The sequence below is a fragment of the Centroberyx gerrardi genome, chromosome 8, assembly GCF_048128805.1.
Source record: "Centroberyx gerrardi isolate f3 chromosome 8, fCenGer3.hap1.cur.20231027, whole genome shotgun sequence".
Lineage (NCBI taxonomy): Eukaryota > Metazoa > Chordata > Actinopteri > Beryciformes > Berycidae > Centroberyx > Centroberyx gerrardi.
In genome coordinates, this window is record NC_136004.1 from 10,170,113 (window position 1) to 10,197,198 (window position 27,086).

At 40.5% G+C, this 27,086-nt stretch overlaps 1 protein-coding gene across 1 annotated transcript; it reads left to right on the top strand.

Moving 5' to 3' along the window:
- Positions 1 to 22: 22 nt before the first annotated feature.
- Positions 23 to 26,625, top strand: slc15a4 (solute carrier family 15 member 4). Its single transcript, XM_071927848.2, has 9 exons — positions 23 to 156; positions 369 to 1,001; positions 3,565 to 3,860; positions 4,584 to 4,725; positions 5,052 to 5,132; positions 7,375 to 7,555; positions 11,285 to 11,443; positions 17,485 to 17,643; positions 24,487 to 26,625. The coding sequence occupies exons 2-9, from the start codon at positions 426 to 428 to the stop codon at positions 24,636 to 24,638; spliced, it is 1,746 nt and encodes a 581-aa protein (XP_071783949.1). The 5' UTR covers positions 23 to 156; positions 369 to 425; the 3' UTR covers positions 24,639 to 26,625.
- The last annotated feature ends 461 nt before the right edge of the window (positions 26,626 to 27,086 follow it).

Here is a 27,086-nt window from a genome sequence, read left to right on the forward strand (position 1 = left end):
GTCACGCGGTAGTACTGTGACTGACTGTTTTTAGTTGACTTCCACTTATTTTCTTGTGAGCAGAGTATTGATTTGAGGCACACCAAAGTAAACATTTCAGCGATAAACATTATTTAGGTTAATGGGGAACTTTGGGACGTGTTTCAATAATTAAAGGTATTGTATCACAAACTATTGCCAAGCTATCGTGCTGATATTGTGAATCATCATGCTAAAGCTAGCTTACTTGAGGTTTTGTACAAGTGCCACAGCTGAAGAAGGAAGCTCTCATGCGCAGTTTAGTCAATAGGCATGTCTTTTTTCTCTGTGTAAACAACGATAACAACGTTTCACTAACCCGTTTAATCTCCTCCATATTTTCTGTGCAGGTTTGAAGTTTTCCAGTAACCCAGAGGAAAGTATCCCAAGCCATTAATAGGTTGAGAATGGCTAACAACAGGGATGCCAGTGAGAGCACCCCTCTTTTGGACTCAGGGTCTGTCAGCAGACCTGCACCATCAGTTTTCCAGGGAAGAAGACTGGCATGTGCAGCCATCCTGCTGGCTGAATCTTTAGAAAGGATTGCATTCTATGGCATCACATCCAATTTGGTTCTTTTCCTCAATAGTAGCCCCTTTTATTGGGAGGGCACTGAGGCAAGCCAGGCACCTCTGATGTTCATGGGAATTACTTACCTGATTTCACCATTTGGCGGTTGGTTGGCAGATGCGTACCTTGGGAAATTCTGGACAATTGCTGCTAGTTTGATCCTGTATTTCATTGGAATGCTATTTTTCCCTTTCATTTCTAATGAAGACACCAGGATTGGCCTATGTGGTGAAGAGTTGGCATTCCCAGTGCAACCTGCTGAGTGTCTGAGCACAAACAGTACCCCTCCAAGCAATATAACTTGCCCCACTCGCACAGCGTATTGTGGGGCAGCAGTGTACAGTGGACTTTTCTTAGTTGCATTAGGTGTGGGTACCGTGAAGTCCAACATCACTCCATTTGGGGCAGATCAGGTAGAGTATGAAAAGTCTCAAATTCAAATCTCAAAATCTGTCTCAAATAAAGAGCCCTAACATTGAGTTAATTGTGGGCTGAAAGGTCTTAGAATGACATTCTTTTCCTGGGATGGGCCTGTGTAAGATTAGGCATGCAGTGTTACATCTTTGAGATCAGTCATACAGTGTGATTACTGTTGTACCATGACAGTTCAATTAGACATGTGTACCCCTGCTGATCGTAACCATTGGAAATTAATTTGCCTCATGAAGTTCACATTTTGAAAGATGCTGCTGACTGAACAACAACCTCTCTCTGCCTCTCTGTCACTGTCACTCACACATGTACACACACACACCAACACCAAGCCTTGAAGAATATTTTGTTGGTAGCAAGAAGTGAAAAAGATCACATCTGTCTGTTTCGTGACAGAACAACGTTAGACCGTAGGATTACCCAGAAGACCCACCACAAGAACCAATTACAGAAAAGAAAGAAGTTTATCAATGGGGTCTTTGTTTTTCAAAATAATCTAACCAGGAGTGATTAAAACCTTTCAAAAAGGGGGTGAGGGGTGACTTTTATTAGCATTGAGCCCATTGCTGTCATCATATGATTTTCACATGCTTCTGTCAATGCTTCATTGGCCACATATTTTGATCATGTTCAAACACACAAGATACACAGCAGCATACACTGGAGCTAAATTGTTTTTAAAAAGGAGACTGAGAAGCAGGTAGCAGTGCACAGCAATAGAAATACAGCAATAGATGGAATACAGCAGCTACATTTTTGCAATGTGCCAGTGATTGTTAAGGGCAAAGACATCATATTACATTTTTTTTCTTTTCCTGAATATTGCAATTGAAATATGAATTTCAATATGGACACAGTTTTTCCAATAATTCTCCTCCAGTGCTTAGTAAATTGGCAGTGGAGGCTGTTAATACTTAAACTTTGCACATTTTGAATAAAATGAAACATTTTCTACCACATACAGCTTTATTTGTGGCCAGGAATTCAATTCTGCACCGCACAAGATTATTTTGTTTAGGAAGCTGTCTGAAACACATTTCTGTCTAAAAAATAATTGCACCCTCTTGCGATTTGGAAATTGCAGTAGTCAGTGTTGTGGGTTTTTTGATTAATTGTGCAATCTGAGCATAATAGTGATCAAGTTACAGTTTTACTCAGGCTGCACACCGCACCAGAATGGATGCTTCTGTGTAGCAGCTGGTGGAAGCCCTGATAGATGTTAAAGTAGGAATGAAATCAAAGCAAGATTCAGGAGGGAGGAAACAGTTTTGTTATAATGGATGCTCACCAAATTTTAAGTGTGATGTTTGAGGGAAAACAAAGTATACCCTCTGTATTTTGTGAGTTACTGCAGGTGTAATGTCTGCCTGCCTATGTGATATGTGTAATATTTTTCAAACAGTCCTTACGCACATCCCACTTCTTTGGTGCTGAGCCAATCTGTGTGTATCACAGGCATCTGGTTTGTAGAGTAATGGCTCGCAACTCTTGTTGAATGCTCCCAACAAATTTATTTAGTTACATAGACAACGTTTCGATCCCAATGGGACCTTCGTCAGGTAAAAAGGTAAAAAAAAAATGTGTAATATTTGACATGACTTAATTTAGTCTGATTGAAGGTCAACAATGAAACTGCATAGTAAATTAAATCATGTTTGTCTATTATGTCTTCTTGACATGAATAATTTATGTCTGAATGGAACAGACACACTAACACTGAGGTAAAAACAAAATGTAAGAACGACAAAGTAAAAGTACCCTGCTATACAGTACATAATATTATTTAAAAACAATTTTTTAGAATGCAGGTGTTGGTAACACATGGCAACCAGGTGGTGAGTTTGAGTGCGGTGATGGATTTTGCAAGCTCCAGATTTATGCACAGCTTCAGCCTGTTAATGTGTCAAACCTACTTGACATTTATCTCCCAAATAGTTACTTGTGCTTGTACCTCAGCAGTTTTGCTGCACATAAAAAACATATATCGTCTTCTTGCATTGATCAAATCTTTTTCTCCAAGGGGATAACTGCATGTAGAACGACAAAGTACCATTATGAAAATAATATCATGAGCTTGCCTACATGACATTTGACTAAATTGATCACAGTCTTGGTGAGTGGTGTGGTTGTAAGCTGATGGTGTAGGCTATCATAATGTAACAGTAGTCCTGTGACAATGCTCAAAGGCCACAGTAGGCAGATACAGAATTAGAAACAAGAAGTTGCTGCTGTTTATTTCAGTAATTCCTCCCCTCCGTGCAAAAATCCCACCTCCCCTCTGTGTATTTTACACAATGAACGCCACAAGCATAACGCTAAGCAACTTTCCGTTCCAGTCTGTCCGTAGGCTTATACATGTAGATCTTCAACGCAATGATAGGACTTTGACAAGATTTCACTACCAATTACATTCTCATCACACTAACTACAGTGTTTTTCACTATCTTCTATTAAGTCTTGAATGAACTGTGGTAGCCAAGATAAATTTGACCAACTAACCCTGACATCATCTGTTGTTTCCATCCTTTACTATGCGACTCTTAGGTTAAAGACAGAGGACCAGAGGCCACACGCCGATTCTTCAATTGGTTCTACTGGTGCATCAACTTGGGAGCCATCCTGTCACTGGGAGGTGTGGCCTACATCCAGCAGAACATCAGCTTTGAGGTGGGCTATATCATTCCAGCAGTGTGCCTCGGGATCTCCTTCATTGTCTTCCTACTGGGCCGCACTGTCTTCATCAGCAAGCCTGCTGATGGCAGCGCCTTCACAGACATGTTCAAGATCCTGGGCTTCGCCTGCTGCTCCTCCCAGAGACCCAAGGAACCTAACCTGCTCCGGTGAGAAGGACAGGTCACCACTGTGTGTCAGTCAGTTTATTAGTGTGTATGTTGTAGTGATGTGAAAAAAAATAGGCTAGATGAAGCTTGATTGTCAAGGAATGCTATGTGGAGAAACAGAACAACATGACAAACAGCATGCACAGAATAATTATAGTGTAACAAGGCCTTCATCAGTCTCAATGGGAAGGCTCTTTACAATTGTGTAGCAAGTTTTTTGTGTTCTGTGGGATGGTGACTCCGATCCAGCAGAATAGCACAGCTAGGTGTTGCTCTATGTTAAAGCCCCCTTTGATCCCCCTGTTCAACTCTTTTTTTTTCCACCGGTCCAGGCATTCATCATCATTCCCTGTGGTGGAAAGTTATTCCGAAGTGCTGTTACTTGACTTTGAACCAAAGTAGCACAATCGGTTCAAAAAACTTGACATTGAATATTTTAAGTTGGCCAATCCCGCAGCCTTTCAAGAATTCCTTATTAAGGCGTTTTCTCCAGAGATGGGGATTATAGGCTTTAGAATAAAGTTTCTGTCCTATCTCTAGAAGTGCTGTTATTTAAGGGGAAGGCGTTCATAAAAAAAGGCTGATTAAGTCTCCCATCTGAAGAGTTTAGTTTAATTCTAGCCCATGTTTATTGGATATTTACTGGCTATTTCTTATTTTTTATTTTTTCCTCCCATCAATCACGGCGTAGCTTTGAACGCGGCTTTCTTTTCCTTTTTGAAGGCCCAAACCGATGCTGCTGGATGGTGCCAAAGTGACCTATGGAGGACGGTTCCCAGAGGAGAAAGTAGAGGAGGTGAAAGCCCTGCTGAAAATCCTCCCAGTGTTCTTTGCCCTGATCCCGTACTGGACTGTGTACTTCCAGGTAAGAACAGCACACGTAAAGTCAAATCAAATCAATTTCTGAGGCACATTTCACGTAAACTGTGCTTTATAAATTGATGCGTCATACCACATAAATCCAGAAAAAATCAAGAGATGACAAACACATCACGGATTTTAAGATGAGACCAGAAGTTTTGTGCGTGTGTGTGCATGCAGATATACACATGCATGTGTATGTGTTCATACGAGAGGACGTTATTTGTGGTTTAAATGGTGGATAAGAATGATTTTGCACCAGACATCCTGGTGAGTATAAAGTGGAGAGTTACCCCCTGCTACGACACTAATCTCCTCATTGTGCTGCAGATGCAGACAACGTACATCCTGCAGAGCCTCCATCTGAGGATTCCTAATACTGCCTCCAACATCACTGATGACTCCCACCAGGTAACCCAACGTGGAGAAACTCTCAGTCCAATTACTTTGTTGTTTACTAAAAACAATAATGTAGTGACAACATCTGTGGTTTGAGGAAGTGATTTGTTGTTCACCGCAACTGTGTTAGACACTTATTCTTACAGCACAACACAGTAGATTTTGACATACTACTTTGGAGATCCACCTTCCTGTCTCTCTGTGAATAGGGTTGAACTAGATTTTTTTTTGCTGCTGAAACTAAAGGAGTCAGTAGGTCACTGACACACAATTGTAGGCAACAGCTGGAGGCAGCAAAGGTTGGTAATGCCTTGGGGATTAAATCAGAACTTAACGCCGCAGACTAATACCTCACAGATTAGCAACCTGGCAGTGATTGTATCTCTCCACAGCAATGCCTCCATCTAGACCTGATTCCCCCTGACTAGTGTTGTAGGCGTACCTGTGTCTCACTCTGGCAGGTTGTTCATTGAGTTCAGGGGGGCTTTGAAGGCTGCTGTACCCTCAGTCACACAAGATACACGACTCCTCAAGAATCAAAGCTTTAAGAGTGATGAAGTTGGGATAGGTTGCGAAGTACAGCACTGGTGTTCTGCTTTTAGAACAGGCACTCTTGAGGTAATGGGTGAAGTGTATAGACTTCATGGAAATGCGAAGTGAAACACTCGCCCTTAAACCACACAATCTAACCGGCGTTATGTATAAGGCATAGACATATTCCTATTATTTTTAACAATAATATGCCATACAGCAGCGAAGACTTGTGACGCTGAAAGTATCTGACACAGTTTTGTACATTTTGTTTACGTATTTCCCACTGTGTCCAACTGAACAAGGAACGGGAATGGAGGTTGAATTTTTTTTCTTCACGTGCTATATATATCTATTATCAAAAAAGGAACTAAGCCTTTTCTGCCACCAGCCTCTGCACTTCTCAAGATCAAAAGGGAAGTGAGATTAGATGCCTCTGCCTCTGTGATTTGCTCTCTCACCTCACCTGATATTTCATTGGTAAAACTGAGCAAACACTGTTTCTTCAAGGAAACAGAGCCCATACTAATATTAATAAATGGAATAGAAAACAGGAGTGAATGAGTATCGCAATGATTCATGTTGAGATTTGGTCCTAAGAACACTGGCCAGGTGCAGTGGGACATAATCTGATATTTAAAGTGTCCTTTAATTTAGATGCAAGCTAGAGTTCTACATACGGTTCAAACTACTGGTAGGAATCACATTCTGTAATGGAATCTGAACTTATAGAGTATGCATTGTGTGAGTCGTATGAGTTGTAGTCTGTTGTGGGAAGTGGGAAATGCAGAGCCTCTTCCATTACAGACTTTGTCTCCTTAACAGTATGCCCGCCATGGAGACCCGTGCCTGCCGGGACACCTCTGTCACTCATGCCAGGCTTTCCTTGGCAAAAGAAAGTCTCACTTAGCACTTTCTATCGTTTTGAATATGATAATGAGCAAACAAGGGAGGAAAACACTCTCTAAGGCACTATGTATACATTGCCAGCGGTTACTCTAAGAAATGGAAATTCAATTTGAGAATAAATGGCGCTATCAAAAGTGTAAAACTAGAGATGCATCGGGAGCTCAGATGGCACTTAAAATTTGAATTGCAAAATAGATCTCAAGCAGTTTGCAGTTCTATCTTTGTTCACTCAACGAGATATAGCCTGCATTTGTAGATACTTTGTATGCTCACAATGGATTTTCCTATCTGATTGATATGTCATCCAATTTATTTGCAAGGAGTAATTATTCATTTCAGAGATTTCACTGTATGGTAATAGATTTAGCTCATTGTGCTGAAAACTGATTTCATTTTTAATCCTGTCAAGGACAATTTGTCTCTCAAACCACTTGCACATTTAGTGGATAAGCATGTTTTAAGAAATCTACCATATACTTACTAATAAATGATAATTGTTTGATTGATTATTTCTGTAAATAGCAGGTGCATTTGACTTTGTGAATTGCATTAATATTATTCATCTCATCATGTTTAGTATGGTTTTGACCACCTGGGGGTGCCAAAGCAATATCAAGCTCAGGATACACACACACACACACACACACGCACATACGCACACACACACACACACATGCACATACACACACACACACACACACACTCACTCATGAGGAACTGGACTGGAATACACTGACATTCTCAGTATTGTTTTTCATGCCTTGTGCTTTTTGCACAGCTTTTCCTCATGTTTTTCCTCTGGATTCCCCATCAGATGACGTTCCGCTTTCCTGCAGCCTGGCTGACAATGTTTGACGCAGTGCTCATCCTCATGCTGATCCCCCTTAAGGACAAAGTGGTGGACCCTATCCTTAAACGCCGTGGCCTGCTGCCCTCCTCCCTGAAGAGGATTGCAGTCGGGATGTTCTTTGTCATGTGGTCGGCCGTGGCAGCGGGTGAGTGCACTAACAGACATGCCCTCTTTGCTGTCAATTGGATAAGTAGGCCAGCCAAACACCCGGGTATCTACAACAACAAAGTTAGCCTTTGTTTACTATGCTAAATGTCACATGCAGTCAGTACTTACAAGGCAAGCAGCACCACAGATACAGTGTCACGTCTGAATCATTTGGCATTCTTAGTTTGAATTCTCATCATTGTAGTTTGGATGAGTTTAGAAACATACTGTTAAAAGCGGGCGTATGTGACACTCATGCCCATATGTGTAATATCATTGGTGAGGAATCTTTTGATATGATTTAAGTGCAACTTACAGGTATTTTTCTCCAGCCTTGATTTGACTTCATAGTGTTGTTTATTCTGCGGGACTCAGCAGATTAATACATCTGTCAGAGATGTATTCATTTTCTCTCTATCAAAACACCACTTTCCGGTAAGCAGTTATCATACAGACCTGGCAAAGGAAAAAAAAAAAAAGCCTCAAAGGTGTGCCTTTTTTCCTCGCCCCTGTAGAGCGCAGGGGGAGCTGTGGCATCTCACTTTTCGGTTCTGTTTGACTGCACCCGCATCCGACAGCGCTGCTCAGTCCAATTCGGTTCCAGCCTGTGGATTATCTTTGAAATAAAGTCTCAGCCTAGCCTGTCAGTGGGTGCTGCTGCATTGATATATTCAGGCTAAAACGTTTTGAGTGAGACAAGCCTTGAGGCAGGAAGAAAGCAAATCAGTAACACTCTTCAGAATCAATGCACATTGTATTTTCCACAACCACTGCCCCCCCACTCAGATGTACTTCCGCCACCCAGAATATGAACACATTCTGTGTTAGTGACCTTTCGAGTGTTGGCTGGTATGCTACTAACAGATTGCTAATTGATACTTGAACAAGCATTAAATCCCAGTTAACAATAATGAATAATTAATTTTTAGAGAGGTTATTAATATTTTGTTCACAATAACAAAAGTCTAGGGCTTCAATTAGGCCCTAAAGAATGTACAGTTTTTCTTCAGATTGATTTCGAACAAAGCAAACATCATTATCACTACATTACTAAATTTTCCTCTGGGATAAAGTATCTATCTGTCTATTTATCTGTTTAAAAAGTCAAATATCATCACATTTGATGTGTCATCATGTTTGATTCACAAGTTCTCTTGTTGGCAGATATTCCACACACGTTGAAAGGCCAGTCATACATCACACAAAGTCAGTTATAGATTCCACCAGAGTACCGCTACCTCACCCGTGACACGACTAGTCGCTGCTAAGCCCCATCAGCATAAAGTTATTAATTCTTGCCACAGTAACTCGACAGCAGAATCAGCCAAATATGTAAGTCGACATGGCCAACAGCAAAAATACAAAACACATGTTCGCACGTGGTTTAATGTAGATCAAAAAAGAAGCTTTCAATTTAAATTTCTAATTTGGCAATATGCTCAGCTTAGCACACAGAGCATCATTAATCAGCGCATCCACATCACATAATGCTAGTGATTGCTTTGTTCTCTGAGGTATTGCCCACATGGTCTCCTGTTCAAGGTGAGGAGTTATGCAAGTGGTGAGTATGAGCTAGACTGTGTGATGCCCTGTGTAAGGATGTGATCAGAGCCTAGTGAGTGCCTCTGAGATTCCCCCTACTGCAAACACACAAACACACACACACATGCACCCCCCCCTTCACATGGACTTGGTGAAGTGCAGGTGAGAAAGTTTGTTGAGAGAGTGTTCTTGTGTAGTCTAGTCTGAGATATATTAAAGCCTGATGTAGCCCGTCAAATAGATCCTTTTCAATCAGCGTGCTATTGTAAAAGGTCGGTTTACCAAATCTAATGAGGCTAGTTTGAGGGAATGCTGTCTTTTAGAGGACACAAGCATTGCCAAAAGGGAAAGTGAGTGAACATATATACTGTATTTATATTTCAGATATTCAAAAGCTTTTCAGGTCTTTACTTTTCCATTTGGCTTCTGGAAAGAACATGCAATCCTTGCACTTGAATTCAGGCAAAATAAAATTCTGAATATTGCAGAAAGCAATTCTAAGTCCTGGGAGTGGAGAGAAAGGGTTTATGATGGTGCAGTGGTGTGGACATTGGTCACAGAATAGAAATAGGTGAATACACTTCTAGTGTGCAACATACTTCTTCCTTAACTCGGACCTGGATCAGTGGAGTGGATGACTGGATAAACTGTGTACAATTATGAGATACAGTATTAATGATATTAGGACCGATTTTATGGCATATCTTAGATATTTTCACCTTTATTCATCCAGGAACGATTGGCTGTGCATGTCTGTCTATTTTTCAGCATCACATTCAGCATTCACATTCAATCAGTTCCGCACATTCACACCTGCCTAGTACAATCTTCTACTTATGAAGTTATGAACTGTATTCCCTCAGCTGGCCTTTCGTGTTTCCTTGGTGCTTATCTGTCCACAAGCTGAAATCGTGGTGTTCAGAGACCACAGACTGGCAGATGGATAGTTCAGTGTGAGCGAGTGGCATCTTTTGCCTGGGGAAGAGCTAGGGAATACCATTGTAAACCAGACACTCTGTGTCCACAGAATTGGCAACACTACTGCTGTTCAGAATTAGAATCACTTTCATCACCAAGTGCAAAAATTGTACAGGAATTTGTCATGAAGAGACTGGTGCATTTTACAGGGTTTGACAACACATGCTGACACACGGTACAAGGACAACCAGACCGCCCATGCAGTGCAAAGGGACAGTTCAAGACATACTGTGGACACTAGACTATTTCTGATCCCTTTTTATTTGTGTACAGCAAACCCTGACTTCAGCCATGTGCTGGGGGAAACTTTGCAAAGCTGCACTGACATTGCTTTTGAAGTGATTCTTTATCACTTTTTATCACATTCTTTTAACTTTATGTACTAATCTGCTTTGGTTAGAGCTCACTGGCTTTTAGATGTCCAAAAGTAGCTCCTTTTTTTTTTTTTATAAAAGCTGGAGCAAAGTTGCCAGGGATCACACTGGGTTGTCTGATGTGTGATGTTTAGTGAGAAAAAAGCAGGAATGTGTGTTTATGGTGAGTGCTAGACTTGCTCTGGGCAGCCCAGTGGCCACCCTGCCTGAGATGGACGGCTGGTATTATAGGATAGCTGGATTACAAGGCTACAACTCCTCTCAAATACAGCATTAAGTGTAGTTATGATAGGAGGCTGTCTCTGGGAGTTATCTGGAAATAGCTGCCGGTTACATGATAATGGTTATCGAATAAAGCTTTTAGGAGGCGGCAGCGGTTGATGACAACTGCTTGGCTCTTATTGTTGAGCCGTCTGCACTGTTCCATTACTAGCTGCCATAATCTGGGAGCGTGCAGATGTGATCTTAATGAAGTCGTAGGCTAGCCTTGACACTGGCTAAATCCTTAATGGACTGTCACTGAATCCTCTAACTCCTGCAATGTTTGGCTGTTTGTTGGTGTCATGGACTTAAGGGTGCTAAATACTTTTACAAGTGTTCCCTCATCCTGACTGTATTATATAGGCTAGCCTATATTACACCCCATGCCCTGTCTGTATTTTCTTTTGCTTTAGCGTTCATGTTGCTGAATTGAGTAAAATGTAGCCATGTTTTTTTAGGATAAAGCTTGCATGTTTTCTTTATGCTATATTGCTTAACACTTAATGAACACTTAATATTTACATTTGGCTAACTGTGATTGTGTACACTTTTTTCTGTGTCTACCCCTTCAGGTATATTGGAGACCAAACGACTGGAGATCGTCAAATCGAATGGCACCATTGACCAGGTGCTTGGCAATGTTATCTACTACGCTGCAGATTTACCCATATGGTGGCAAGTGCCTCAGTATGTGCTGATAGGAATCAGCGAAATCTTTGCCAGCATTGCAGGTACAGTGGGTTGACTTATTCTGTGGAATTTGTAGTTAAGCTATCATTTCATACTGTAGTCAGATAGGCATGATGTCACTAGCAGAGACTACTAATAGTACCATATACTCCAATGATAAGCATAATGTTAGCTAATGTGTAAACAAATTTGGATTGTATGATTGTAATTGGTCTGATTCACCTTCAGACTGAACCATCCTGATTGGGTTGTGAGCTAATAACTGTAGTGTACATACTTCAAAGAAGAATGCAATGAAGACTAATGTGTTAACCCTTTTTGAATCTGTAATTAGTTTGATTAATTGTCAGACTGCACCAGCCTAATGTGTTTGTAGTTTGATGACTGTGGTCATATAGTGAGCACAAATAACCCTAGACATCGATTGATAGTTGATTATCCTGATTGTCTTACACCCTTGCAATCCATTGTTCAGTAATGGGACATTTTATAAATAAGGTGTGGATAATGTAACCTTTAGAGTTGAAATGATAAAAGGTATGCCCTCATCCCAGCCAATGATCAACCTGACATTGATGCTCTTCTTCGGCTCATTGTTCGAATAGATAGATAATTAGATTGATGAATAGATAGATAGGTGCTTTATTTATCCCAGAGGGAAATTCAATTGTCACAGCAGCAACAAACTTGAGACACAATAAACAACTTAACAAAACTTTTCACCCCCCTGTATAATCACCCAGCATGTTGACATGTACTAATACTAGCTGAAATATTTACCAGTATTTACCAATGTATGACACAGTAGTCACAATGTATTCGGTGTCCCTCCGCACCCTCCATATAGAGATATACTGTACCAGTATCTGAATCAATTACACACTTATATACCACCTATAGTGCAAGTCCCCCACTTAATTGTCCTTATCCAGTTAGCATGTTAACCCAGTTGACATGCTCCTCATACTAACGTGTTGCACATAATGACATAGTGACATATTGCACCCAAATGCACAGGGAAAGACGTCATGTCGACGTATCAGTCAGCACCTCGAGGGTGCTGACTGCTAGAAACAGTGGCAGAGAACGGTTCTTTAATATCCTCCCAGCTGGCATAAGCTCTCCCCCTATGGATGCATTATATAGTTTAATGGCGACGGGAACAAGGGAACACCTGGAACGCTTCTTGGCACACTGTGATGATGTGAGCATGTTCACTGAGGATGCTCCTCATTGTGGAGAGTTTGTTATGGAGTGGGTGGGAGTTTTACAACCCAAAATCATTGTATCATCTGAGACCTTGGGTGGGTGGCATGACTTTGTTGTGTGTGTATCTGAAGTCAGAGATCTAGAGGGTGAACAGGAAAACCCATGTTTCTCACCGCCTTACACATTTCTGGAGGCACACAAACTGTGACCTACTGGTGAGATAGTCCATGATCCAGAGCACCATCAGGGCCTCCACCTGCATCTCTCTGAGCTTGTCTCCCAGCTGGAGCGGCGGGATGATGTTAAAGGCACTGGAGAAGTCAAGTACCTGATTGCATCATCCACTCCAGTGTGTGCCAGGTAGGCGAACTGCAGCGGGTCAAGTGCGTTTCTCACTAGGGGTCTAAGAGGATTCAGTACCAACATCTTGGAAGGTCTTTGTGGGTTATATAGGCTATATTGTAGGTCTGTAGTCTGTTAGTACCATGGGTTCATAGGGTGGAGGATGCAGGAGCACCCCTTCTTAGGCACCGAGACTATAGAGGATGTTTTACACAATAGGCATCCTTTGCCTATTGCCTCAGTGACAAGTTGAATAGGTGATAATGGTTCATCCAATCAATATTTTCCTTTCCTGCAACATAAAAAAACTCCCTTCCCTCCACACACTTGAAATTGCAATATAAGGAATCCAGCGAGACGCCAATCAGCAGGATTGATTTAGCCTACGGGAGACATTGTCTCTGCAGGTTACTATTCCTTATCGATAAACCTCAGTGTTGTACTGCCTGTTTTACCACCCAATGCCAGAGCAATTTGTTGTGGTATTGTGGTTGGTTGGCCCTAGCACAGCACCTTCATACCTCAGTAATTCCATTGATATTGAGTATCACAGCACAACATGAAAGGAATGGTAACTTTATCAACAGTCATATTTTCTTTCTTTTCACAGTGATATGAATTCAGATGAGAATAGAAAACAGTCCCTGTTATCCCAACAATTTAGGAAAAAAAGTGTTTTTAGCAAAAGTTTGCAATACTATATGTCAGGAGGTCATACAGATTAATTCTTTACTCACAATAAATTGCACCCTGAGCGAATACCGCCTTTTTTTCCTAATTCATGGTCATGACCTGACATCATGCTAATATTCTTTTTCCTTCAGGTTCATGAAGGTTGATTTTCCTGTAATTCCTTAAATCCAAAGCTGAGGCTAAAATTGATTGATTATAAATGCATAATAGGGATGCTGTGCAGGCTAAGGCACATACCGTTTATTGGATTTGAATAAAACTCACAACCTCTGTTGCTTTTTCCAAGGTTTTGTGAAGCAGAAATGGCAAGAAAATCTTAAAGAAAGAAACAAGACAACAGCAAACATGTTGTCTTCCACGAATGGTGCTGTACCCCTATGGGCCAATTAGTAACAAATATGTAACCTCTTTTGACCTTTAATTCTAGTGCCCCCCTTGGCTCAATCAGTTTAATTTTGAAAATGCTAAAATGCAGCAATGAGATGTATCATTACCCAGGTTTTGCAAAATCTCAAAATCAATGGTGTCAAAATCAGTGGTGTTTGAGATAATGGCCCATATTCATAAAACTCTTATGAACTTTTATCCTCGTTTATGAATCGGGAAAATGCGTACTGCCACGGTCTTACCTGCTACTGCGTTAACTGTGCCGGTGAGTTTTATGAATATGTGCCACTGTGTGACACATGAACGAACACACAAACTAGTGCCCCGCTTGTGCCAATCAGTGTAATTTTTTAAATCCCGGAGCACGGTGGTGAGTTGCATCATTCTTGCAAGTTTAATCAAAATCCGATCAGCGGAGTCTGAGATGTCGCGTGCGATGGATAAATGAACAGACAAATGTACAGATGTACAGATGTACAGGTGTACAGATGGAGATCAATCCACACATAGCTCTATGGCTCTTTATCACTCCACTTATAATCTCCTGTTTATGGAAATGAAACAATTTCACTCAGTACAAACGGAACAAAAAACGTTCAGACTTTGAACCATTTCTATATTCAGGTTTTTTCTTACCTGATATATTTCATTGCTACCTCAGATCCACCTAGACCATTGTTTAATGCATGGGGTGTGTTGGTGGTTTTGTAATTCAAAGTCGCATTACTGTTCCTGATAGGATTTCATTCAATTTGAAACATTAAAGGCCACCCATAATCCATCATTGAAAATTTCTCCAGGGAAATAGTTTCCTTGTTCTTTTCAGGCAATATGTTTGATAACTGCCAGAAATTTCTTAGACAAAAATAATAAAGAAAAAGAATCAAAGCAGGTCAAAGTAGTTCACGCTGGAATTGACAGCTGCAGACTTATGTTTGATACTCACTGGGTATCAACTAAACACTGCTTAGTAAGCCAGCTCTCATTTTTTTTAGGACCACTGACCTGAAGAGGAAATGCCTATTCATAAAAGGCTATGAGAAGTAAAGGGATGTTGCTCCAGTATGACAACAAAGCAATGCAGTGAGAAATTGCCTATACATAATGTAATATCGAGTTGTGGTGAAAAATAATGAGACAAAAATGGAAAGGCAAAACAAAACAGTATTTTCCTTTTCCTAAAAGAGATGATTTTATATCTGTGAGAAATGCACTGATTGTGATATAGAACATTGCAATGTGGCAGCTGTGTACCATTTTGATCCTACTGTACAAGTGAAATCAATAGAAATCTGACTTGTAGTTTATTTATGTATTTATTATTTTATTATGCATTTCCTCTACAGTCATGATCATTCCTGGCTTCAGGCCTCAATTACCTTAGCGATTTAACACATATTACTATGTGTTATGTTGTTGTAGACACTGCCATATAGCACTCTCTTTATTTCTTTATCAGGAGTGAAGATTAAGCCATTAATATTTAAGACTGTTGGTTTTTTCTTCATCATAGTGGAAGAATTATCTAGCCCATCGAGTCACTCCAGGGTTTTTCTGGGAATGAACATTTGTCATCCTTAAGTTTAATCTCCATTGATATTGAAGTATGGTTAATGAGCACAGTGTAAAGCTCTAGAACTACATATCGCTCCTAAAAAAAAACACTGATATTCACACATAACTATTAGGGTCCCTCTGAAAGTCAAATACAGACATAACAAAGCTATAGGGATACTTAAAATAAACTTCCTCCACTCCCTCCCTCTGTACCATCCCACAGGGGTTTACCTCAAGGAAAATTGGCTGACAGAATTGTGACATATGTCTGGTAAAAAGGAACATTTCCCCCTAGTCGTCTTCTGTTTGAATAAATCTGTTTAAAACCTCAGGTGCCTACAAACTTCCTCTCTGCAATCCCCAGCCTTGTAGGGCCAAGGGTAATTCTTTGCTTATACGCCATCCATGGCATGTCTGCTTTTGGGTAATACGGATATGCAAAAACTTCGCACAATGATTCCCTGCAGGATTTTTAATTATGTATTGCTCTTTTGAAAATGTTAAAGGCTAATGTTATTTTCTAAGAAAGAAAAATCACCCCTCCAACAATGCCCTCAGGAGAAAGAAAAATAAAATATTTTCAATTCCTTGCTTCTTTTTTTTTTTCTTCTTTTACTTTTTTTGAATAACTGCCTCTTGGTCGAGAAAGGTCAGGCTGTTTGTTTTGTGTGTGGTGGAGCTGTGGACATCATTTTAATTCCATCTTGAATCATTGTATTCACAGACAGACAAAGACTGGATTTAACATAATGTTACGGTCCCGGTCTCTACTATTCCCTTAGCTGTGTGGGGCTATATCTTAGAAACCTCACCAATCTTTTCAATCCACTGTGATATGCATAGCAATTGACCAGTGTTTGTTGGTATCAAAAGGTTAGCGTAGGATATAAATAAATGTATCTTTGCGAACTTCTGTAAAGGTCATTCATGTTTTCCACCGAGTAATAGCCTTATGTTGTCACGCTCTTATCCCTTTTCTTTACTTATAATATTACTTATATGTTTCACAGTACTAGTGCAGGTATCTGTAAGGAAACTGTGCGTCACATTAATTTGTGCAATGTCCCCCTCCGAGGAAGGTCTTAAAAGGCAAACTTATTTAACCGCAGCTCCCTAATCTCTCCTGACAGATGTAGCTATAGGGCCTCATTTGAAAAATCACATGTTTGAGGTGCCATGAAATTATCAATGTCAGCTTGCAGGCAGACAGATCTCTAGGCAAAAAGAGAACGAATTGATGTTTTTTTTTTTTTTCTGCACATCTCTCTTTCTCTTCACTCCCTCACTCTTTTTTTTAAATCCCCTTCTTTCTTTCGTGACACAGTAAATATTGAGTTATGGTTTTCCAGAAATAACTCCATCGTCTGTTGTTTGAGACCAGTGCCATGCAGACCAGATGCAATGGCACCAAAGAACAATGCCACCATGGAAAATTAGCTGCCACACACCTGCTGACCAAGCCTTTTGGTCCCACGTATATTAAAGCGAAAATAGTCATTGTAGATGAAAAGCCTGTATTGTGAATCTAGTCTCTAGATTCTGTTGTATTTTAATCTCCTATATAGTAAGTGGAACTCTACAGTGTAAGTTTTCTGTAACCAGTGGCCCTGTGTGTCTGGCTGGTGGTATTGGACCAGACCTGTGATGTTGATTCATCTACAGTGGTTGTATTGAATCGTGAACCCTGTAGACAAGCATATCGTCCCATCCCTAATGATTATCTACATTACACACTACATTACACTCTATTACTGGCTGTAGCATGTGAAGCCTTCTCTTTTATCTGCTGTTTGCTGTTGTTTATAGCATGCATACAGCATTTACATCTTTTTAATACCCTACAAATTTCAGTACAATACAACACAGATTCATCTATGTATTCTCTTTGTTGCAGGTCTGGAGTTTGCCTACTCAGCGGCCCCCAAGTCCATGCAGAGTGCCATCATGGGGTTGTTCTTTTTCTTCTCCGGGATTGGCTCCTTTGTCGGCTCTGGCTTGCTGGCTATTGTCTCCCTCAAGGCGATTGGCTGGATGTCATCCCACAAAGACTTCGGTAAGAGACAGCATGACACTCATAATACATGCTCTTTATCCTAAAGCTTAAACTTTTTTGGTCAATCCTTTGAGAGGCGATGATATACCCATACCAGTCCCATAATAATAATTGACATTATGCTGAATAAGGAGCTATGAATGTAATTTTCAACCAGATATTAAGGGAGTTAAAGGACAGCAGCCTTTGTAGAATGTGAGTCCTGAAGTTGCTCAGAAAGAAGCAATTTGATCTAATTGGTGTGAGATTACTGTGTGAGGTATTGACCCACAGTCTTTCTACAAGCACGTAGACTCATGGGAGGCCTGCATTGGAGATGCACTTTGCTGAATTTGAAGTATGACCCTGATCTCCTTAAACTGCCTTCAACATGACGGTCATTGATCTTTACCTATACAGTTTTCCAGAGAAGAAAAATACTGCCTCCAATCTCTTCGGGCCATCCATACACCACCTGAACGTCTGGAGTGTTAGAGTTGTCAGGCCTGCTGGTTGATGCCCAGTGCATGTCGAGCGCCCTATTGACCGTGCACATCGACTGTATATATGAACTCTCAATAGAATTCTTAGTATAGATTCAGAATATAGGCATTCATTTTCCAGGGACATGGCACAAGAATTTTCATGGCTTGTGTTGATTTAAAATCCACTTAAAGAGTTTGTAAATTAGTCGCAGAGAGGGGGGGACAACACCCTGCGCAATTCTCTTGTTTTAAGAGTGTTTCCCGTAATAAATAGACATGTCAGACTAACGACAAAAGGTTTGTGTAAATCTGTCCAAGTGATAGAATAAATAGCATGGCGGTGGCAGCAGATGGATGGGCTCCCTGGCGAGCGGAGGCTCCCAGCCCAGATGCACTTTCCTGTGAGTATGCGGTAAATACGCCAGCACTGTAAATTGTTTACCCACAAACACCTAATAGCTCATTAATACAGCGCGCCGACAGGTAGGGAGGTATTTTTGATGATGTTAGCACTCGAAGATGCTTGGCACGGCTTCATAAATCCATCCGTTGCCCAGCATTGCTTCGCTTGAGGGGCCGTTTATTTAGTAAGCATCATTTGATTGTTAAACTAGAGCGGTTTGCCTGTAAGACTTCTTTTCCTCGCTGCTTTCCAAAACAAGTCATTTAACGGGTGAACTGAAGAAATGGAATAAAACATTCTGGTGGCCATTGATAAAAGACAGATGGCATAAAGCTTACGCATCAAATGCAGTCAGGAATCATGTAGTTTGTTTTTGCGGCTGTGGTGTTTTTCCAACCATACTTTGTTGGGTTTTACCTGTTGGCTTCTAGTAGATGCTCCAGGCTCTCTAGGATGGTTGCAAGTGGATTCTACTTATTTCCATGGCTGAGGGCAATCGGGTGTGCTGTAAACAGCAGCCTGGGTGAGCTGTGCTGTGTTGTACTGAGCTGTGCAGGCCTGGAGACAGATGAGCAACATTAATCACAGGCTGGGGGTTTGATTACATAGCCCCTCTCCTCTTAAGTAAAGCTGGCCCTGGGGTGTTACATAGACATGGCACCGCTACCGTGGCACCACACTTGTGGATGCTCAACTCTCCTGTCGTGCTCTACCTCCATCTCCTACTCTCTATACTAATATCAATCAACATAGATGAAAGAGTTCCTAATGATACATGACAATACATAGATGATGCTAATGATGGTTAAAAAGTTATATTTCAGGTATGGTGGTTCTCAAATCTTAAACATAGTGGTTATGTGTTGGAATTATTGATCCTTTAAATCCCAGTGCACAGGGCTGTTCCTTTTGGTTACATCTGGCAGACCAGTCATTCATCACATTCTTTTATTTGGTATTTAAGTGGGAAGGGCAGAAAACCGTCTCATCCCCCCTGACAAAGACTCCATGGTGCTCTTTTAACCTCATAGGCCAAGTCAATGAAAGGTCAACTCCCTGCCTCTTCACACGCATATCCTTTAAACAGGAGGAGCTTTTTGTTTTGCCAAAATGTCTTTTATTTTGCTCAATTTGTTTCTGAGGGAGTAAGCTTCAGTAGAAGGAAATGGTGTTTGTGAGCAGCTGCGGTCACATGACAGGAAATGGCCTTTTCTTTGACCAGTGTTCAAGTACCGACTGATCCTAGATCAGATGTCTGGGACGTGTTCAGACACTCAAAGTGAGTTGACATTCGCATATCCTGCTCATGAAGTGTTGGATCATACTTAGTGAAATGTCAATGTTTTAATGGGGGCCTTTAATGTCAGATCAGGCACATTGTAACATTAACTCTTATTCTATCTCAAAGAGCTCTATTTGAAAATATATTTCTTTGTGTTTTTTATACAGTACATTAGAATTGTCAGAGAGACGACACCCTGGGTTTCATCACAGGTTAGAGGGCTGGATGCACATAGATGAATAGCTGGCATGTTGCAGTGGCATACAAAACTCCAGCATCAATCAAAAAGTTTTATGAACAAGAGGAGAGCTGCAGAAAATAGCTATAAAAACAAACATGCATTGATTCCCTTTCTGAATTTATTCTGAGCCAGAAGATGGCATTGAATGCATTGAAGCATTAAAATGTTGGGTCATTGCACTGAAGGCCTACATCAATTGATCCATTTTCAAACCTTAAATTGATATTGACCCGTTTCATCTCGACTCACACGATATGCTCAAACCACCCCACTAGCAGGTAAATTGGCCCACAAGTTAAAGCACTCAAGTTTTCGATAGGTGACCCCTTATTTGGGAGGAGTTCAGGGTAATCACAAATCTTGTTATTAACTAAGTCCTTACTGTGAGTACAAATTTTAGAGTCTCAGAGAAATCTTCAAATTATCTCTCAAATAAGGCTTGTACCATAATCTTCCATATTGAGTGGTTTGCACTTTTCCCTTCCCTGCTCAGCATTTGCCTCTTAAATAAGTGTCAAATATTTATGGGCTTCATTAATGTTTTTTACAGCAAGTCCTTGTTTTGTCTTTTGGTGCTGTAATTAGCCTTCCATATTTTTGAAAGTGCTTAGCAGCCAAGTGGACCCTGGGGGGCATGGGCTGAAAAGAGGAGGTAGAGCCTGACTTAATGTATAATGAAATTAGAGCAGAACCATTACAAAATTGAAACCTTGCACAATTTTTCGGGCCTATTCCATAAATGGGAATGTTCCTTTTTGCCAATCCCTCTTACTTTGCTCAGGTGCTCGTTAAGGGGGAAGTGTTTCACATCTAAAACATGTCCTTGCTTAAAGGTAACATCCAGTCTTCCTGTTTCTTTGGACAATGTAGTGTTATCGTTGCAATAGCATCAACCAAACATTTTTTTTTCATCAGAATAGTCAAAATATTGTAAAATCAGGGTTTGTTACTTATGTCAGTGGTTGATTTAAGAAAAGAACATGGTCATATGTGTGGTGTTGACAATAGTTCATACTCCTCAGAGGCTAAGTGGGATGTTGAGTGGGTTAGTAAATTTAATCTGATATAGATCCAGCTATTGAGTACTCATTTTTCCATATTGTCCATACCCTATTTTCAACTGTCATTAATCATATTTTATGAAATACCCTGGAAATGACTATTTAGTATCAGTATAATATGTCTTTCCTCCCTTTTCATGCTGAATAATTTGAATGTACGTTCTACCTTGCTCTCTGTGAGCCTTACTGCTCTGTTAATTAAGACTTCAGTGATAGACTGTTGGTTTACTATCTGTTAAAGTGAATTATCGATTGGAAATACAAGCGCACTTGCTGCAAATGCACTTCCCTTTCCCCCCGCGCTCTCCTGTCAAGCACATTGCTTTGCACTCCATGAATTATTCAAAAGGTGTTTTAGTTTTTGGATCCATTTCTTAAATTTTAAACCTTTGACCAGATTGAGACGACCAATAGAATCATTTGAAATTGTGATGGCGTCAAAGTGTTTGTCAGGATTTTCAGTCGCAACGTATTTCATTAATGCTCTGGCAGAACTTTACACTCATCAGCCAGCTTCCTGGTCCTTTGAATGCTAGATCAAAGGTTTCAAGATAGATTGGCCCAGTGCACAGCGCATTGACAAAGAATCACTCCCGCATGTGATGCGTTCTACCATCATGGTGTCTGTTCATTCTCCTCGATTTCTAATTATCCACAAGAGCGTGCTCACAACAGAGAGGCTGGGAGAGAATCATCTGTGTGCATGGTGACATTGCGGATTGTGATCTGCTCTGCTGACTGTATAAAGGAACATGTAAAGCATTGAGATCACTTCATTTCAAATTGGTTAATCCTGTCCTTTGATCAGTACCAAAGGACACCGTGTTAAATCATGTACATGAACATGGAGTTCTCTATGTTGGCGTAACGCCACTGCCTCGATCCAGTGAGGAGAATCTTCCACAGGCCCTTGGTAAAACACCAGCATATTTCCGTCATGGCTGTTGACATGATATAGCCTACTTTCAATCTGTGGCTTTGAGTGATGATAGTTTATAGGTTATGTCTCTGTCCTGTAGTATCTCTTGTATTTGATTCCTGCGAATCTATTGTATAAGAAATGTTAATATAATGGTAAAACAAACAAAAATCAGTATAACCCCTAACATGAAAGTGCAATAATTTACCATGTGACTATTTGTAGAATGTTTTTCATGACTTGGGACGTCTCACCTAACCCTAACCCTAACCCTTGTGTGTAGGCACACCATAACTACAACCAGTAGTTTGAGCCAAGCATTATTGCTGTAAGCATGTTGACCAGTTATTTGGTCAAGCCCTTGTTTGGTTAGGGTCATAGTGATGACCTCAACAGTATTGTGTGTATTTGACCCTTTCTGCCTTAATGTGTTGCCTCCTCTGCAAAAGTACAGAAAATAAAGTTAATAATTTCCAGGTCTTTAAAAGTTTTGGGAACTGCAAAAACAGTGTGGGAAAATATTGTTCAGTCCTGATGTGCATATGACTACACATGCTATGCAATTGTAGACTGATTGGCATTTCATATATTGTAAACTTTATTGTTGAATATAGAATTATCTTCAGCTATAGAGTGCCATGGTCTTGTTTATCAACATCATATTGAACACATTCCAAAATCATCAAATATAATAAAGAAAATAAGGTAAGAAACCTGTTAATCCACAAGCATCATGTGGAACCAGAGGGCTGCTGACTTTAAAGGGACGTGTGCAATTAGACTGTACACACACACACACACACGCACACACACACACACACACACACACACACACACACACACACATCACCGTGGGAACTGGCAGAACTTCTGGAGAATTGCCCCCTTATCCAATTAAAATCAAGCCTGCTTCTCCTTCTCTGGCTCTTTATTCAGTGTGACAGCCCCACATGGAGAACCTAATAAGAGCTTTCTCTGACAGACAGCAGCTTGCTCCAGGGCTTCAGATTTTCTCATTTGAAGATAATTTAGGATGTAGACTATAGGTATCTCTGTCTACTATTAAAACTATGCCTTACGGTGGGTTTTTACATAAACCAAAGCCATTTTTCTTCAACTAGGCTGTAGGAGAAACAAAACAAAAACAAAAGTCTGTCACCCAACATTTAAAAAAGGCACCCTTCAATGACCAGCTCATCCCAGAATGCCTCCTTGCCATCTCATGGAGTTGGCTACAAAGTCAATAAGGCTGCTTTACACGGTCAAGGGGTTGAAAGCTGCTCTAATGCCAATACAATTGTCTCCATTGTTCACGTACAAAAATTGATGATTTAGTATGGTTGTCGGCTTCGTAAAACCCCAGCAGGGGAAAATTGGATTTGTTTAGAGCTTCCCTCCAGTGTTTCTTAGTTGAATGAGGACAGCCACACCAATCAACAGTGCAGCAGTAGTTTGGACAGCGATAGCCCGAGGTTTAGAGATGCAACCTTGTGACTGGGAGGCTGCTGATTAGATTCCCCAAACCCAGCAGAAAACCTCAACATCTTTGATTAGGTATAGATTAGGCATAGAGCTTTTTTGTAAGTGGAAAATGGACCAATTATGCCCTACTGTGGCCTCATCATTCTCGTGACTCACTGCTCCTGTTGTGTAAGTCGTACAGTAGTTTTACCACGTGTCACACATGTAAAAGTTTCTCTACCTCTTCCCCCCGATCCACTTCATTTCTTAGTTCCCTCTGTCTCAGTATGTCTGTGTATCTGTTGGTTTGGCTGTCTGTTTTTCTTCCCCTCCCTCCTGCACACAAGTCATATTTCAGTCCCGGCAAATCACAGTGGAAGCATCAGTTTATTTTTTGCTCCTTTTTATTGCATCCCATTCCCATGAGGAAACAAACCGTCCTTTAATACCGATGAAAGACTCCCTGGCTCGCATCACAGCTGAGGGCCCATATTGCTCTGCTATTTCTCATACTTCAGTCCCACATCATCAATACTGCCTTCCATATCAGCGCTGAAGCGTGGGGTCAACCATCTTCGCATTTAGAACGTTTCATAGTGGTGAGATGAGAAGAAAAGGGCCCCCTGCTGAATCTTAATTCCTGACAGAGCTGTGTTTTCCTGCCATTAACAGCTCACTTCAAGCTCGCCTTTAATGTCTAGCAAACAGGAGAGCAAAACCATGGCAACCTGGCACAGGTAGTTGCCAGGTTGTGCCCATTTACCTTCACAGTGATATTCTTTTAATGTGGAACGGCACTTTGTGATGAAAGAGCGACGCTGCTGTCCCCCTCTGAGCATGTCGAGGCTCACTCTTTTGTTGTCAGCATTTCTGCATTTGTCTTTTTGCTGCGACTCACATTTTTTTTGTGTCATTTGAATGCCACCCTTGCTTCTCAGCTGTTTGGTGACTCGGCTCAGGTGCTACATCTCTTATAACAATGTCCCTGTTTTCTCTCTCTGCCTCTCTCCAGGTAATATCAATGACTGCTCTCTGCACTACTACTTCTTCCTCCTGGCGGGGATCCAGGGCGTCACCCTGCTGGTCTTCCTCATTGTCTCTGTCAAGTATGACAAGCAGAAGGGCAGAGCAGGGAGCCTTAGGCAGAGTCTTTCCTCCTCTTGACCCCAGGACTGACGCCCACACAAGTCCCTGTATCCCTCGCACCATGTCTGCCTTTTCCATCGATATCGCTCAGTGTCAAAAGGACCTGCCCAATAGGTACTTAATAGTCAAAATGTACGAAATTTGGGGTTCCTGAGATTATTCTCTCAAAGTCCCACACGATCCTGTCATGAATTAAGAAAAGTTCTTTTAAATGTGTACTTCTTATTTAAATTATTTAAACTTTTAAGCAGGGATTGTTTACCCTACTTGGTAACAATAATGGTTTTACACAGGTACCACTGAAAGCTTCAAAGATTAATAGCAGTCACGAGGCAATTATCTAGGTTTTGATCCTTTTATATAACTACAGTACTTTCTTACCCCTGTGTGTTTACTCTTGTTGCCTTTCTTTGATCATTTGCACTTGACTTGAGGAGTGGTGCCATGTGAAGACAATATTCAGATATTTTCTAATCATGAAAAATGCTTAACTGCTTTTATGATTAGATTTTTATTTTTTGTTTTCTGGCACAGCCTTATGTTTGCAGGAATGACAGAAACCACTTTACTAACCATTTTACTGACTTTGGTGTGATGATGTCTGTGGTTGGACGTACACCCACAGTATGTTGTTTTTTTTTTTAATTAAATGTACTTGAATGTTAGAATTATTTTATCTTGATTCTGATTGGCCCTCTTGGTTTGCAAGAGCGTTCTTATCATCAGGATATCATCGTTTATGTACAGTACCATTGCAAAAACATCCAACTAGTGATCACAGTGAATGGAAAATTCTTCACACGCATTGGTCAACTGTGTGTTTCGCCAGTCACCAAAGTGTGGTTGGAGATTCCAAAATGTGAATATACAGTGAATGAAGCAATGATGGGACATATTCACTGCATCGCCGTGACTTGTTGGAAATTATTGTTGTGAATATTTAGAGGAAGTAGCTCTTTTGTTTTGGGCAATGAAAAATTCCAGATGAACGCACTGTAGATAGATTTGTATTGTCCTCAGAAAGGAAATGTGTTTCCACAGCCTGTTAATTACATACTGTATATCCACATAACTCCACCCTACAAACCCATTATGCACAGAAAGCATCATACATGAATACACTCACATGTCCTCATGTCACAAGACTCCATGACTCCTCTAAAGCTGCAAAGCGGTTGTTAATTTCTGGCCAAGCTGCAAAACCACAAGTCATAAGTTTCACATAAACAATTGGTTAGAAATCTAACCAGGCAACCTTGATTATTGTTTATAAAATAGCTATGGCATTCATGCTTGCATAATGACAGAAATGAGTTTTGTCTTTTGAAATGTAACAGAAAATTGGTGAAAAAATGTAACCCCAGTTATCAATCTCTTTTTAAAATCTCCTAGATAAATAACACATAGACACAGTTAAACCATAATAAAACCAGGAACTTTTTTACAAATGAGGCCCCTTATGCCTAACCTTAAATTACTTTTTTTTTGTTTTGTTTTTTTGTGATGGCTTTCAGCTTGGCCAGGGAGTGAAAACCTTGAAAATCTGTGATTCATTTGATTCATTTGTTTTAGCTTTATACTGTTGTGTGTGTTTCTTATCCTCAGAATAAACAAAAGGTACAGAATTTTATTAATAAAAGAAACCTCTCAGGGCTCTAGGGGAGTAGTGTCAAGTGATATTGCACACCAGGAAATGTAAAACTGCCTTTGAGAGCTCAAAACGTATTGTTTACACACTCCTGTGCTGTAAATGATGTTACATTTGTAACAGAAACCAGAAGCTATCTCAATAGAAACCAGAAGCTATCTCAATGACAGTATGCCTGTTTTAGCGATTTTAGTTTGTGTTGTGTTTGTTGGAGAAGTGGATGTTCCCTGTTTTGTTGCATATTTTATATATACTTGCTTTGTCATCTCGATCATCTGAAAAAAGAGTTTTTATTTTGGAAATATATTCAGTTTTAATAATGCTGCAGTACTGGAATGTTGTTTTGTGGTTATAATCGTGGCCATTAAAGGATATTAAATTCTAAGTGGTGTTTGCCATTTTTTTGCATTATATCAAAACAGTCATTGTCTGTCATAAATAACAGCCAGTTCAGATAGACAGCATGACTGATGGAGCATCACCTGCTGATGTCACGCGCCTACTGTAATACAGAGGTTTTAGGACTAAAAGGCTACTTAAAGCCGGTTTCCTCGCTCACTGTGCTGCTTGTAATGCCTGGTATGCACTTTTCTTTTTCTCGCCACCAATAGCGCTCTGTTATGCCCCATGGCTGAGTCTTGCAATTTATCACCTGCTCTTCAATTGGCGTGAATTGTCTGGCTGAACAAAGAGTAAACAGGTGCAGAGTGTTAAAGCCTGCCAGGGCGCTCTCATGATTAGGGTTATGGTTTGTGGGTCCTAAGGCAAGTCACTTTAAGTACAGTGTCTATATTATTTATAATAGAAACAACACGCCC

Excerpts from the sequence above, each read along its gene's own strand:
- slc15a4 (XM_071927848.2), top strand. The coding sequence starts at position 426 with ATGGCTAACAACAGGGATGCCAGTGAGAGCACCCCTCTTTTGGACTCA. Across the intron at positions 5,133-7,374 it reads TCACTGATGACTCCCACCAG|ATGACGTTCCGCTTTCCTGC; the intron begins GTAACCCAACGT and ends ATTCCCCATCAG. Across the intron at positions 17,644-24,486 it reads GTCATCCCACAAAGACTTCG|GTAATATCAATGACTGCTCT; the intron begins GTAAGAGACAGC and ends GCCTCTCTCCAG.